We start from the raw sequence: 15,343 nt of genomic DNA, 5'->3' as shown, positions 1-15,343 counted from the left end.
CACCGTGCAATATTTAAATGCATATTTTAACCACGGACGTTTCTACCCCAACGTTTTCCCACGTTTCACTGCGTCTTTTAATCCAGACGCCCTAAACGCCATGCGTGCAAATCGCTTAGAAACCTAAATCTGGCACGGAGCTGGTTCACCAACGAACCAATAGCTCTGCCTACTCAGAGGTAAGGCCCTTTGAGCTCAATTGGGCTTACTCTCGGGTAAAGAGGGGGTGAGCGCCGCCGATTTCCGCTTCACGTCCCTGCAGGCCTGCCCGCCCTGCCCTCGGGGCCTGGCAAACTCCTGGCTGCGCCTGCCATCCCTCCTGCAACCGGAGCAATGCCAAAGCGGCTGGGGAGGGAAGAAGGAGCACCGCGGGAGGGGCGGCAGCCAGTCGGGAGCCCGATCCCGCCCCGCTTCCCCATTCCAGGGCTGCGCTGCTCCGCCCGCCCCTTCGGGCAAGAAAACTTCCCTGTCCAGCGATTAGGAGGCGGGGTCCCGGAGCTAACAGGCGTCCGCCTCGGCCAATGGCAGCCTATAAAAAGAGGGGCGGGGGCGGGCCTTGGCTCTTTCCGGGAAAGATCCTCGAAGCGCCTCTGCGCAGCACCGAACCCCGAAAAGAGAGGGGACACCATCCTCCGACGCCCCGGGATCCAGCGCAGGTAAATGCTTCGCGATGGGCGACGCCCATCTGCGCGCTTGTCCTGCTTGGCGTAGCTCCCTGGGGGGCAGGAAGAAAGGGAAAGTCCTGCAGGACACGCCCCAGGGGAGAAAGTTTTGAGGGCATTTGGGGGGCGGGGAGGGTGCCCCCCTTCCCTCCCTCCGACCCCTCGCAAGTAAGCGCGCAAGGGGAGAAGGGGGCGCGGTCCGGGTGGGCGCTGCTGCAAAGCGTGCGTAAAAGCGCACAGGGTAGAAGCGGGGTCATCGGCTGGCTCTGAACTTTCTCGGGTGCAAGGAGGCACTTCCTTGGGGTGGAGGGGGACCCCCCCACACACACACACTCATGCGCGCACCTCGGGACATCTTTCTTCAAGGATGTTTTGCTCCCCCCTCCCAAACTCCCCACGGAAGAGTGGAAGGGAAGAGTGCAGGCGGTTCTGTTTGAGTGATTTTCCTTGCCTGCCAGGCAAAAAAACCCACAGTTCACACGTGACTCTGAAAGAGGCGTGTTGCACTTCTGAGGTCCGCAAGAGGAGTGTGAACGCTTCCGTCGGATGCGCGTTCTCTGGGGGGAAAGAGCCCCTCATCCGCTTTAAAGGTCTCAATCTTTCCCCCATAGAGGCAGCTCAGAAGTGACGCTGCGCTTCCGTGCACGCCCTTACTTGCCGGAGAGTAAGCCTCATAGAACGCAGTGGGAGTTAATTCGGAGTAAGCGTGCTTAGATTTGGGGCTACACAGTGCAATCCCACGTATACTTACTCGCGAGCAAATGAGGTCTCCTTTAAAAATGCCTCTGCATAGGGTGTTATTTCTGCCACGGACCCTTTCTGACCCACAAGTGGGGATTTCCCCAGGACCAGTTAAACTCATTGATTTTGGACCTTCTCAAACCCGAGGCCTGAACTGCTTTTGGGATCTCCACATTGGTGTCTTGTCCCACTGATCACGGCCTTTAGCTTGGAAAGGGACTGAATTTGACTTTTCTGCATCAAGAGGCAGTGTGGTGTAGTGGTTAGACTAGGACCTGGGAGAGACCAGAGTTCAGATCTCCACCCAGCCATGAAGCTCACTGGGTAACCTTGGGCCAGACCTCTCAGCCTAGCCTACTCCACAGGGCTGTTGCAAGGATTAAATGAGGAGGGGGATGCACCGTGGTGGGATTCCTTGGAGAGAAAGATGGGGGTATAAATGCAAGCAATAAATAAATTTATTTATTCTGCAGTCTGATGGGAGTTGTAGTCCAAAAATCTGGCAGGCTACTTTGTTATGTTCTTGTGCAACTCTATTTGCAAATGGTGTTGATTGCCACCCTGGACTCCTTTGGGACGAAGGGCAAGATATAGATTGCAATAACCAAAGCGGAAATAAAATATTCACACTGGGTTAGCATGAGACTCTTCAGGGTCTCCGAGTCCCACAGTGGGCAAAAGACTCCTGCATTGCAGGGGGGTTGGACTGGATGACCCTCAAGGTCCCTTCCAGCTCCAGGATTCTGTGAACTGACCAAAGTCCAAAGCGGTTTGGAGAGAGACGTAGCCCATTGTGCTGCAACCAATTTATCTGGGCTTTCATGAAAGCCCAAGTGGGGATCCAGGACTCGTGTGCAAAAAGGAAGGAGGAAATTGAGGTTCTTTTCTTGCTGCCTGGCAACTTCCCCTCTTTCTCAGACAGAAAAGGTTTTCTCTGTTGTTGTGACTGGCCTGGTTAGCACTGAAGCATGTAATCTGGATTTGGGCAGAACACTTTCAGGCTGCAGTTGAGAGTTCCTATAAAATAATACTCTCCTCTAGAGCCCCTTCTGCCTGACATGGGACCAGGGCCCTGCAGGACTTGATCTCCCTCAGGCCATCGTAAAACAGAGCTATTCTGCCTGGCCTTCAATTTGAATTAGCCTTATCCTCTGTTCCCTTTTCCCCTTTCCTCTTTTATGAAGAAACCCTTTCTGGGACCTCACATTTAAATTCTTACCTGGTCTCCTTGCTGGCCCTGGTGGACCAACTTGGCCAGTTAGCCCTGGTGATCATTTGATGTCTACTGACTGGGTTCCCCTCCCCCAATGACCCCTGAATATTTGAATTTTATTGATATTGATGCTGCATTTTATGTTGTGTTTTATGCTGTTTTTAAGTCACATTTTAATCAATGTTTTATATTTGCTGTTAGCAGCCCTGAGCTCGGATTTTAAACCGGGAAGGGCGGGGTATAAAAAAAAAATATTATTATTATTATTATATGACATGCTAGCTGCCTAGGTACAGGGTGTTCATTGGTAAGAGTATTCCATCAGGTAAGCCTGCCTTTGCAATCTGAGGTGGTTCACCCCAAGCTCTGATTTCCCACCTTTGCACCCCCAATATGCACCTTTGCAAACCCAGTTGCAAATGTAGTGTTTGCAATAACTGACGTCAGCTCCCTCCCCCAGTTTCCAGCTCCCCCCCCCCCCAATCTCCTGCACCTCTCATAGAAGCGGGCCACTCAACCTGAACCCACAGGATGCAAAGAAAGGCGAAACTTAATTTTGTAATTTAAGTTTAGGGACTTAATTGGAGAGTTAAAATCGAGATGTGGAAATATCGACGAAAGGCAGGATTGAGATTTGGACATGCTTCAAGGTTCAGACTATGGGAAGTCGTACAATTAATAATTACAATTTGGAAGATAATTTGACCTTTTTATTTTAGTTTTTTAGTTTTATTGGATTATGATTTGATATGTTAATTGGATGTCTTTTATTGGAAAATTAATTAAAATGATCTAAAAAAAAAGAGGAACTTAAATGCCAGCCCAAACCCCTAATTCCACCTGTGTCCAGGAAAGGGGCAGTCTCCCAGCTGCTTCTTTCAGAGCCCAGCTCACTTTTAAACCAGACTCCTCCTCCTCCTCTTCCTTCCTTCATTCAGTCGCTTCTCAGCCCCACAGAGGGAGGCAGAGCAGGAGGGAGGCTGGCCTGAACAGGAAAGGGCTGTACCCGGTTGCTGGCCGAGAGCTCCAGAGGTCAGTGCCTTCCCGGCCGCTCTCTCTCACTTGGCGGCTGGGCCGTTTTGTGCGAAGGGCACCCAGCACTGTCTTCTCCTTCCTCCGACAGCCATGTCTCGCCCTCTGACGGACCAGGAGAAGCGCAAGCAGATCAGCATCCGTGGCATCGTTGGCGTGGAGAACGTGGCGGAGCTGAAGAAAGGCTTCAACCGGCACCTCCACTTCACCCTGGTCAAAGACCGCAATGTGGCCACCCATCGCGACTACTACTTTGCCCTGGCCCACACCGTCCGCGATCACCTGGTGGGCAGGTGGATCCGCACACAGCAGTACTACTACGAGAAGGACCCCAAGGTGAGACATGCGGGGCAAGCCAGAAAGCAGCTCTTATTGCTGTTTTGACACAGTTGAGCTGTGGAACTCCTTGCCACAGTAGGCAGTGATGACCACCAACCTGAACTAACGTTGGCCTGATGTCCAGCAGACTCTTGCTTAGCTGGTCCATCAGGACTCAGATTTCTATTTATGATTTGGTTAAATTGTGGATCATTCCATAGTTTATATAACATGCTTTTGATTGCTAGCAGGCCTCTGTTTCTTGAACAGGTGAGATACATATTTTCAAAATAAGCAGGGGCAAAGTTCCCATGCTGAAAAATCAAGGAGTTCCAGGACCTAACTTCTTTAAATTATCGTACACGGAAATCGCCTTGGCACGGTGATTTAGAAGGTGATTAATAAATCGGCAGTGGGTCCATGCAGATGTATAAATCACCCCTTGACTGCTTCTTGGAGACTCTCACCTGGCGGTGTTAGGTGTGGTCCTTGGAAAAACAGACAGGCTTGAGGTGGTGATGGATGTGCCGTCCTTGGTTGAATTGCAAGAGCCACATGCCTTCGCATGCCGCCGCTCCTCAAGGAGGAAATGCGATGTTCCCAGTTGAAACCAGCGCCATTGTTCCAGCAAGGGTGAGGTCCGAGATCAGGGTGTTCTGCTTGGCAATGTGTGTGGCAGGAGAAAAAGCAGCAGCTCAGGTGCCCTGCAAGGCTGTCCTCCTGTTGCTTTTGGGGGACCTGGCTATATACGCACACATGACACAGTTGTGCAGCATGTGCCTTGTGTAATGTCTCTAACACAAATAAGTGGGGTGTCTTCAGCACCCTGGTCTCTCTCCCTACTCGGCCACTGACAGTCTCATGGGCAGGGAACTTGAGTCCTTGACCCAGGCCTTTTATCACTCACCTTTCATGCTAGTTTCCACATTTTTGTTGTTGTTTAGTCGTGTCTGGACCAGAGCACGCCAGGCACTCCTGTCTTCCACTGCCTCCCACAGTTTGATCAAACTCATGTTCGTAGCTTTGAGAACACTGTCCCACCATCTTGTCCTCTGTCGTCCCCTTCTCCTTGTGCCCTCCATCTTTCCCAACATCAGGGTCGTTTAGTCATGTCTGACTCTTCGTGACCCCCTGGACCAGAGCATGCCAGGCACTCCTGTCTTCCACTGCCTCCCGCAGTTTGGTCTGACTCATGTTGGTAGCTTCGAGAACACTGTCCAAGCATCTCGTCCTCTGTCATCCCCTTCTCCTTGTGCCCTCCATCTTTCCCCACATCAGGGTCTTTTCCAGGGAGTCTTCTCTTCTCATGAGGTGGCCAAAGTCTTGGAGCCTCAGCTTCAGGATCTGTCCTTCCAGTGAGCACTCAGGGCTGATTTCCTTCAGAATGGAGAGATTTGTTCTTCTTGCAGTCCATGGGACTCTCAAGAGTTTCCTTCAGCACCAGAATTCAAAAGCATTAATTCTTTGGCGATCAGCCTTCTTTACGGTCCAGCTCTCACTTCCATACATCACTACTGGGAAAACCGGAGCTTTAACTATACGGACCTTTGTTGGCAAGGTGATGTCTCTGCTTTTTAAGACGCTGTCTAGGTTTGCGCATTTCTATGCGCACTTTTTGTGAATGCCTCCATGTTTGAGGGTCCTGGTTGGAGGGCTGCCTCACAAAATGTGGATTTCGAAGGATGGCTGGGTTTAAGTTGGAGGCTTGGAGGCAGCAGTGCTTCTGAATCTCAGTTGCTGGAAATCCCAGGAGCGGAGAACTGTTCTTGTGCCTTGCTGCTTTTTGTCAGGAGACTGCCATCCAAACGGGGAGGGAGGCAGGGGGATACTCCGCAGATTCCGAGAAGCAGCTCCTCGTCTGGCAGTAGGGAAAGCCACACCTCCAGCAGAGCAGAGGGGGAAAGAGGTAGCCGGGTGGAGGGAAGGCTCAAAGATGCTACTGAGATCCCAAGGGCTAGATACCTAGCACAGCCGGCCAGGAGGCACACACTCTTCCGTCGCCCTGCTTGCGCAGAGGGGTGAAACGGAAGGAGGGAAGGCGGAGATTTAGGGTGTCCAAGTTCTTATGTTGGGGGGAAGCCGGAAGGGGCCACTCCCAGAATCTGCAAGTGACTAAGACGGACATGAACTTTGTGGTTCTGCACTGTAAATAGTTTGCACAAATAAAAACCTGCGAAAGACAGGTCGGAGCCCTGCCTGGTTACTCGTGAGCAACCACCTCACCGCCTGACAGTTTCCCATGGGGGCATCTGGTTGGCACCAATATCAGGAAGATTCTGATATTCCTATCAGTATAGCATGCTGGACTAGATGGGTCGCTAGAAGTGCAAATTACGTAGGTGGTTTCTCTTTAAATTGCAAACAGAATTGCAGAAGTCTACTTCTCTTTTCATTCTATTATTATTCTTCCTCCCTCCCTTTGCTTTTGCTTTGTTTAGTTTTGCTCTGTTTTCCTTTTCCATCTAGATAGCTCAGTTGGTTAGAGCGTGGTGCTGACAATGCCAAGGTTGCAGGTTCGGTCCCTGTAAGGGACAGCTGCATATTCCTGCATTGCAGGGGGTTGGACTCTAGATCAGGTAGATCCCCGGCTGATCCTGGCAGATTGTGGGATCCTTATCGTGTACAAAAAGTTACGGGGGGGGGCCCTAAAAAAACCCTCTGTGCAATCCTCTCCCCAAAAAGCTCCACAATCCACCCACCCACCTCCTCCCTCCAATGGGTAGATCACTGTCAGTTTTTTAATACTGGGAGCAGATCAGAGTCTCTTGGGAGTTGGACATGCCTAGACTAGATGATCCTCAGGGTACCTTCTGAAATAAAAAAATTAAGGTCTTATATATAAATAATAAATGTTCATAAATGTACCAAGCACGTACATAGATATGGGGACCACATGTCTGGAGCAGCACAGGAAGACCAACCTGAAACCATTTTGACTCCCAAACTGACCAAATGTTTTCTCTGCAAGGGGGGAGGGGGGAGGGAGGAGGGAACCTTCCCATTCTCTCAGGAATTGGGGAATCACCATCTCAAAGGAATGGCCAGACTACCTGGAAAGGCAATCAGATAAGGCATTATCAGATAACTTGGCAGACAGGAGATAAACAACGCACTCAGATTTCTGCTGTAGACCGCCTTTTCTGTGATGTAGGTATGATGTTTGTGGGGGGTGGTCTTGGGTTACACCCCTTCTGTGATGTATGTATGACGTATGGAGGGGTGGTCTTGAGTTCCAGGGCAGGGAATTTAAAATGTCTATGTAAGGGCAGCCACACCTTGGTTCTGGGTTCCTCCTCCTTTCCTGCGTGTGAGGGGAGCACCCTGTTGCAACAGATCAATAAAGATCAGGCTTACTAGCTGCTTTACTTCTCAATATTCTCTGGTTGGCCTCTGTTCTTTTCTCCTACCAACGGAGAACCTACAAAGGACTCTTTAAGGGCTATTGTGTCCCCCATAAGGGAAGAAAGGCAGATTTTGTTTACAACTCTTCCAACCCTACAATTCTCCTTGCATTTGATGCCCTCTACTCTGGGTCGATTAGGACGCTGGTGGCGCTGTGGGTTAAACCACAGAGCCTAGGACTTGCCGATCAGAAGGTCGGCGGTTCGAATCCCCGCCACGGGGTGAGCTCCCGTTGCTCGGTCCCTGCTCCTGCCAACCTAGCAGTTCGAAAGCACGTCAAAGTGCAAGTAGATAAATAAGTACTGCTCCAGTGGGAAGGTAAACTGTGTTTCCGTGCGCTGCTCTGGTTCTCCAGAAGCGGCTTAGTCATGCTGGCCACATGACCTGGAAGCTGTACGCCGGCTCCCTTGGCCAGTAAAGCGAGATGAGCGCTGCAACCCCAGAGTCGGCCACAACTGGACCTAATGGTCAGGGATCCCTTTACCTTTTACTCTGGGTCAATGAGGGTAGGCACATGAAGGTGATAGATGGTTGAAGAAAGACTGCATGAGAGGCAGAAGGGAAGATCTCCCGGGGTGGGAGGCTGGGAGAAGAAAGGGAAGCTTCCAGGTGAGCTACCTTTGAGTGAGACCTTGCTTTCCTCTTTCTGCTTCTGTTTTTGTTTAGATTACCTTGTTTTCATGGTATCTCATTATGAGAAAGCCTTAATGAAAATGCTATGCCCAAAAAAAGCACAAAAAGTGAAAACGGGATTGAATTTCTTCTCCCTCCCAACTTGTGGATTTCATGGTGGTGAGGACTGAATCCATGCCTTGCACCCAGAAGGCCTCAAGTTCAATCCCTGCCTTCTCCAGCTTTGAAAGATATGCTTCTTAATAGGGCTGGAAGAGACCTTGTCACTGCCAATCCTGAAAAGCGATAGGCTGAAAGGCAGATCTAAATCCAGCGTGGAATAGCTGGTTGCCCTCCTCGAATTGGATTGACTTAACCATCTCTTCAGTCAGGTTTTGGACTGTTAACGGCCTTTAATGTAGAGCTTTAGCCTGGTAGATTAAGGAGTAATCCCATTTGTGACATCAGTCGGAAGCCCTTTCTCTCAAGTGAGGTGGACAGGCTCTCTGCTGAGACAGCTTTGCTCCTAATCTGCCCTTTCTCCAGCTCCCATCTTTGATTTGGTGCTTCATCCTAGACTTCCAGAACCACCTTCCACCCTGCCTCTCATTTTAAGTTTAGAAAAGTCCTGTCTTGCCTCATCGGATGGGCCCCAGAGGTGACCCCTGAGCCACCATTTATAGCTCACATCAGGCACCAGGGTGTGTAATAATAATAATAATAATTAATAATAATAATAATTTTATTTATACCCCGCCCTTTCCGGTTCAAAAACCAGGCTCAGGGCGGCTAACAACAAATTTAAAACACTTTAAAACACTTATAAAAGCAGCATAAAATACAGTATAAAAACATGAATAACAATAAAATTCAAAAATCAATTTAGGGGAAATAAGCATTAGATAATCCCCAGGACTAGCTGGCTGAATTGGTCCTACTTGGGTCAGCGAGGAGGCCAGGGGAGAATTAGCTGTGGGGTCTCAGAGCGGGTGATCTTCATAAAAGGAGAGGGGGAGGGAAGAGAAGGGAAATAAAAGATCAGGCTGAAGTCAAATTAAAGGCTAGGCGGAATAGCTCTGTCTTACAGGCCCGACGGAAGGAGGTTAAATCCTGCAGGGCCCTGGTCTCATGGGACAGAGCATTTCACCAGGTCGGAGCCATCACTGAGAAGGCCCTGGTGGAGGATAGTCTGACTTCCTTAGGGCCCGGGACCTCTACACTATGGTTATTCATGGACCTTAAGGTCCTCTGTGGGGCAGACCAGGAGAGGCGTCCCGTAAATACGAGGGCTCTAATCCACAAAGGGCTTTAAGATAGAGCAAGCTTGCTTTCTGCTGCTCCAGAGGGTGGGAACCGAACCAACTGATCCAAATCGCAAGAATGAAAATTCCGACTGAACCTTTCTGATGGCAAGAGCAGTTTACCAGTGGGTGCAATAAAAGGGTGGGTGCAATTTCCCTGTAGGTTTCTCAACAGAAGTTGGCTTCCCATCGGCCAGGGATTCTTTGGCTGTGTTTCCTGCAAGGCAGGGGGTTGGACTAATGACCCCTGGGTGTCCCTTTCAACTCTGCGATTCTTTCCAAGGTGAGCTGTGCTTTACAGCAAAGGGGAAAGGGGGGCCTCTTGGGCTTGCCGATCAGAGGGATGGTGGTTCGAATCCCCGCGATGAGCTCCCGTTGCTCTGTCCCAGCTCCTGCCAACATAGCATTTCGAAAGCATGCCAGTGCAAGTAGATAAATAGGTACCACTGCGGCAGGAAGGCAAATGGCTTTTCTGTGTGCTCTGGTTTCTGTCACGGTGTCCCGTTGTGCCAGAAGCTGTTTAGTCCTGCTGGCCACATGATCCAGAAAGCTGTCTGTGGACAAACGCTGGCTCCCTCGGCCTGAAAGCGAGAAGAGCGCCACAAACCCATAGTTGCCTTTGACTGGACTTAACCGTCCAGGGGTCCTTTAACTTTACCTTTTTTACCTTTACAGCAAAGGGGTTGCTCACTGTGGGAACTGGGACCAGAGCTGTCCTGATGAGCCCCAAACTCTTGCAGGAGTAGAAATCCTTTTAAAAGCATGCACAGCTAACTTATTTGATTTTGGCCCTGCTTTCTCATGCAAATGCTCCTCACAGATGATAAAACCAATAAATAGAATACAGTGGTACCTCGGGTTAAGTACTTAATTCGTTCCGGAGGTCTGTTCTTAACCTGAAACTGTTCTTACCCTGAAGCACCACTTTAGCTAATGGGGCCTCCTGCTGCTGCCGCACCGCCGGAGCACGATTTCTGTTCTCATCCTGAAGCAAAGTTCTTAACCTGAAGCACTATTTCTGGGTTAGTGGAGTCTGTAACCTGAAGCGTATGTAACCTGAGTTGCCACTGTAATGAAAATTGCCCCAAACCATCTGATAAGCGTTGGAGAAGTGACGATCAGAGGCAGGGGATAAGCCTATGAATTTAAACAGGCTATATTTTAGCACTGAATATGTTTCCTCCTGACTTGAATAGGGACGCGGGTGGCGCTGTGGGTTAAACCACAGAGCCTAGGGCTTGCCGATCAGAAGGTCGGCAGTTTGAATCCCTGCGACGGGGTGAGCTCCCATTGCTCGGTTCCTGCTCCTGCCAGCCTAGCAGTTCGAAAGCATGTCAAAGTGCAAGTAGATAAATAGGTACCACTCCTGTGGGAAGGTAAACAGCGTTTCCGTGCGCTGCTCTGGTTCACCAGAAGCGACTTAGTCATGCTGTCCACATGACCCAGAAGCTGTACGCCGGCTCCCTTGGCCAGTAAAGCAAGATGAGCGCTGCAACCCCAGAGTTGGCCACGACTGGACCTTAATGGTCAGGGGTCCCTTTACCTTTACCTATGTTTCCTCCTGACTTGAATACCAGTGATTTCTGAGGACTCTCTCCCTAATTTTCTGAGCAGTGGATGTTCCACAGGGTTTAGACATAGGGTGCCTTCTAAGATTTGTTCTTAATTACAACTATCCAAGCAGAGCAAATAAATCACCCCTACGGCTGGCAGAAAAACTACCCGCATCAAGGCACGTTTATTTATGGATGCCTTTTTTGTGGTTACTGTACACAAAGCTGGTTCATACCAGATAAAAACACAGAATTCAGGTCTTCCAGGGAACCTGCGTGTCTCAAGTCACGTCACCTGCAACTTCCTTCCTTCCCCAGATGGCAGACCTGGCCCTGGATTTATCCCCGGCCCCTGCCTCCCAGAGCTGTCATTTTCTTTCTTTTCTCTCTCCGCCCCCCCTTTTTTAAATTATTATGTTTATTGCACAACATACAACATAAACAGACCAAAACAATACCACAACGACAACTAAACATTAATTGACTGCACATCATCTAACATCACACATATTTTTGACTTCCGAATCACCTCGTCGTGCTTTCTAAATAATCTTAACCTATACGCACTTCCTGTTATATCTATTACATATCAATAATTTTTTTTACCTTTATGATTTTCTTTAATATTCAAGATTCAATCTATACCTGTCAGGAGAACTGCATTATCACAATATTGTTTTAAATATTCTTTCAATATTGTTCATACCTTGCTCACTTTCTGATTTGAGTTTCCTCTTAATCTCCCGGTCATTTTCGCAAGTTCCAGGTATTCTATCATCTTCACCTGCCGGTCAAGTTTTATAGGAATTAAGTCACCTTTCAGATTTTTTGCTACCAGAATTCTGGCCGCCGTGGTTGCAAACATAAAGATGGCTCTAAAGCCTTTTTGGATTTCAGTGGACATAATGCCTTACAGAATGGCTTCTAGTTTTGTTTTGTTGAAAGAAGAGCTGTCATTTTCTTAAGGCTTCAGTCATCTTAATTTTGTTAAAGGTGGCTGACCGTCGTTTGCACCAATCGTGCTGGGGCCAAACTCAAAACGGTGCAATCTTAACCCGGCCATTTGGCTCTGGAGACGGTTGCTGCGTGTTGGGCAATGAGATTGTTTGCTCACCGATGTACAAACCGTGACGGAATGGAGTAAGTTTGGTGGGGGAAATGTTCCTGGAATGCAGAGCACATGTCTGGCAGAGAATGAATTGCATCAAATTGATCCTTGCTGGTGGCTTGTGGTTTGTCTAGGTCTGCTGGCTCTTCTCTTCTCCTTCCCTTTATAATACAATCTCCAGGGTTTGCTGAATGTAGCTTTCCCAAAGCAAAGGAAAGATTGGACTCTGATTAATAGAATACACACGAGGCTTGACCAGCAAGACTCTGGGTGGAGGTGCCAATAATAATTCCTCTCCACCCCTCGGCCCAGGTCGTTTTATTCACGAAAGAACTTTTTACACAGTGTTTGTAAGAACCAATCAGATTTCCTCTGAGCATTTCAAAAACCCCACGTGGGACAAAGTTAAAAGTGTTGTTGTTTAGTCATTTAGTCGTGTCCGACTCTTCGTGATCCCCTGGACCAGAGCACGCCAGGCCCTCGTGTCTTTCACTACCTCCCGCAGTTTGGTCAAACTCATGTTCGTAGCTTCGAGAACACTGTCCCACCATCTCATCCTCTGTCGTCCCCTTCTCCTTGTGCCCTCCATCTTTCCCAACATCAGGGTCTTTTCCAGGGAGTCTTCTCTTCTCATGAGGTGGCCGAAGTCTTGGAGCCTCAGCTTCAGGATCTGTCCTTCCAGTGAGCACTCAGGGCTGATTTCCTTCAGAATGGATGCGTTTGATCTTCTTGCAGTCCATGGGACTCTCAAGAGTTTCCTCCAGCATCATGATTCAAAAGCATCAATTCTTTGGCGATCAGCATTCTTTATGGTCCAGCTCTCACTTCCACGCAGTGAAAAGACCATAGCTTTAACTATACGGACCTTTGTTGGCGAGGTCCAACTACAAAGAAACTATTTCCTACTTGAGCATGCATAGCAGTCCAGAATAAATAAAATAGGAGTAAAAGGAGGAATAAAATTCATTCAGCAAAACCCTGGAGGTCATAAACAGGAGAGACAGGATGGCAGTATTTACCATCTCCTTGTGAACTCTCTTCCTGGCCCCTTAAGATCTATCTAAAGATTAAACTACATCAAAGTAGCCTACTTTGTAATTGAGGATGCCTGATGAAGCAACTGGCCTGTGTTTCAGAATGCTTATACGTGCCTGTCAGGTGTAGAGAAAGCAAATGGCAGAGGTGGAGAGGCTTGTGGGATTCGATCAGAAACTATTGTCAATGAATCAAACCCAGTCAACGCAATTCTTTCATAGGCCTGTTCCATATTTCCCAATTCCTCATAGCAATTCCACCTGAGCCCCACACTCTGGATATCTGCACCCCTACAGTTGAAAACCCGATAAATCAAGAGTGCATGTTCAGGATCACTTCCTAAGGGAAGGACTCTGCTCCCGCCTTTTATACAGAGGACCCGGGGTTCAAACTCCAGCATCTCCAATCCTGGCAAGTTGCAATAGAAATGACTATTTCTTCTTCCTTTCCAGAGAGTTTACTACCTTTCCCTGGAGTTCTACATGGGCCGGACTCTGCAGAACACCATGATAAACCTGGGATTGCAGAACGCCTGCGATGAGGCAATTTATCAGGTAAGGGGGGGGGAGGGAGGACTACTGCAATGTGCTCTACGTGGGGCTACCTTTGAAGGTGATCCGGGTCAGAATCGAGAGAAGAAACAGTATTTTGAAACCATTGAGAAGTGAAATTAATTTATCGCCTTATGGATCTGGTCATGGGATGGAGTCGAGGAAGTCTGAACCTCTTCCTAGAAGCTCCTGGTTTTGCAAATCCGTTGGCAAGTCGGATCTGCCTCTGAACACCCATTCACACAATGTTTCCCCCCTTGTGTGCGCACACAGAAGTGATTCCACCCCACGTTTTAAAAAATAAAACTAATTCTGGAAGCGACAGCCGGTAGTACAAGACTCTGAAAACTTACAAGCGCCAGGCGGGAGAACTTGGCTGAATTTCCCAGAGGCTTGGTTGCCTCCCATTTGCCGTTAGATTTATTTCCGTTAATGGCCCACAGCTGATCTAAATGGTGCCTAAATCACTTGCACACTCCCAGAACAAATTGTGCAGTTGTGTTGTGTAACAGGCCTCAGCCTGCCTGCTGCAAAAAAGTCTGATTTTGACAGTTGGGCCACCTTCCGTTCCCATTTTTGTGGGCGGGGGTGTATTGTGGGGCTTCATTTATGCTTGAAACACAACTCTTGAGAGCGTTTTGCACAGAGGCAATGTGGTTTAGTGGTTAGAGTTTTGGGCCGGGACCTGGGAGAACCGGGTTCGAGTCCTTCACTTGGGGATGAAGCTCATTGTTGTGACCTTGGGGGCAATCATCACTACCTCTCAGCCTGACCTACCTCGCAAGGTTGTTGTGGGGATTAAATGAGATGGGGTGTGTGGAAAACCATGTACGCTGCCTTGAGCACGTTGGAGTAAAATGTGGGCTATAACTGAAATCAACAAATCTCTATATGTGGCTCTTTAGCTGGGGCTGGACATTGAAGAACTGGAGGAGATTGAAGAAGATGCCGGGCTGGGCAATGGAGGCCTGGGCAGACTTGCAGGTAAGTGGGGAACCATAGAAGTTGTAGAGTTGGAAGGGATCCCCCAGCGGTCATCTAGTCCAACCCCCTGCTACGCAGGAATGTTAGCTGAAAGAATCCCTGAGACTTTGACATCCAAGCTCCATTGAAAGCATTATGCTATCACTTTAAGCAGTCAGGACTCCTCCCCACAAGGAATTCTGAGAACTGTAGTTCATTAAGGGCGCTGAGAGGTGTTAAGAGATTCATATTCCCCTGGGAGAGCCGCAATTCCCAGTGTTCCCAGGGATCGATTGCTAAACCACTCTGGGAATTATAGTTCTGGGAGGGGCGTACAAGATTTTTCTCGGCAGCCTCCACAAACTACAGTTTCCAGAATTATTTGAGGGGAGCCGTGATTGTTTGAAGTGGTATCGTGGTGCTTTCAATGTGTGTTGTGAAGGTGGCCAGCCCGTAACTCCTCAAAACTCATCTCTGCTTCAGCTAGTGAGCGCCTTGAAGCCCGGGTTCAAATGAGAAAACATGGGTGTGAATCACGAGGCCATTTCCAACCGTTCATAGGAAACTAATCTGAGCAAAAATGAACCGTCTTTCTTGGTTCAGAAATACTAGATTTTCTTGGTGCCAGTTCACAAGGACTCCGTTCATTTGTGAAACAATATTTATTTTATATGTTTTGTAAAATTTACACACCTCTTGATTGTAGGGAGGGCCTCAAAGCGGTTTCCAAAAAATATAAAACAATAAGATTATGACTTTTTGAAAAATCAAAACCCTAATTTAAACCATGCAAAAAGTTCAAGCCACAATAGACTAAAAGAAATTAAAATTCCTACAAGTTGCGGCGCTCAT

The 15,343-nt window shown here is 48.6% G+C and overlaps 1 protein-coding gene across 1 annotated transcript in view; it reads left to right on the top strand.

Annotated features, from left to right (window-relative positions):
- Window positions 1–498: 498 nt before the first annotated feature.
- The window catches only part of PYGL (glycogen phosphorylase L), a 58,971-nt gene continuing 44,126 nt past the window's right edge, over window positions 499–15,343 (top strand). The window contains exons 1-4 of the mRNA XM_081859832.1: window positions 499–656; window positions 3,740–3,984; window positions 13,430–13,531; window positions 14,434–14,512. Coding sequence (XP_081715958.1) covers window positions 3,742–3,984; window positions 13,430–13,531; window positions 14,434–14,512 — 424 coding nt within the window. The 5' untranslated portion in view covers window positions 499–656; window positions 3,740–3,741. The remainder of the gene's footprint in view (window positions 657–3,739; window positions 3,985–13,429; window positions 13,532–14,433; window positions 14,513–15,343) is intronic.

Source organism: Podarcis erhardii (genome assembly GCF_964252035.2).
Source record: "Podarcis erhardii genome assembly, chromosome: 1".
Taxonomy (NCBI): Eukaryota; Metazoa; Chordata; class Lepidosauria; order Squamata; family Lacertidae; genus Podarcis; species Podarcis erhardii.
The sequence above is the reverse complement of the archived record's forward strand: the minus strand, read 5'-3'. Positions and strand labels throughout refer to the sequence as shown.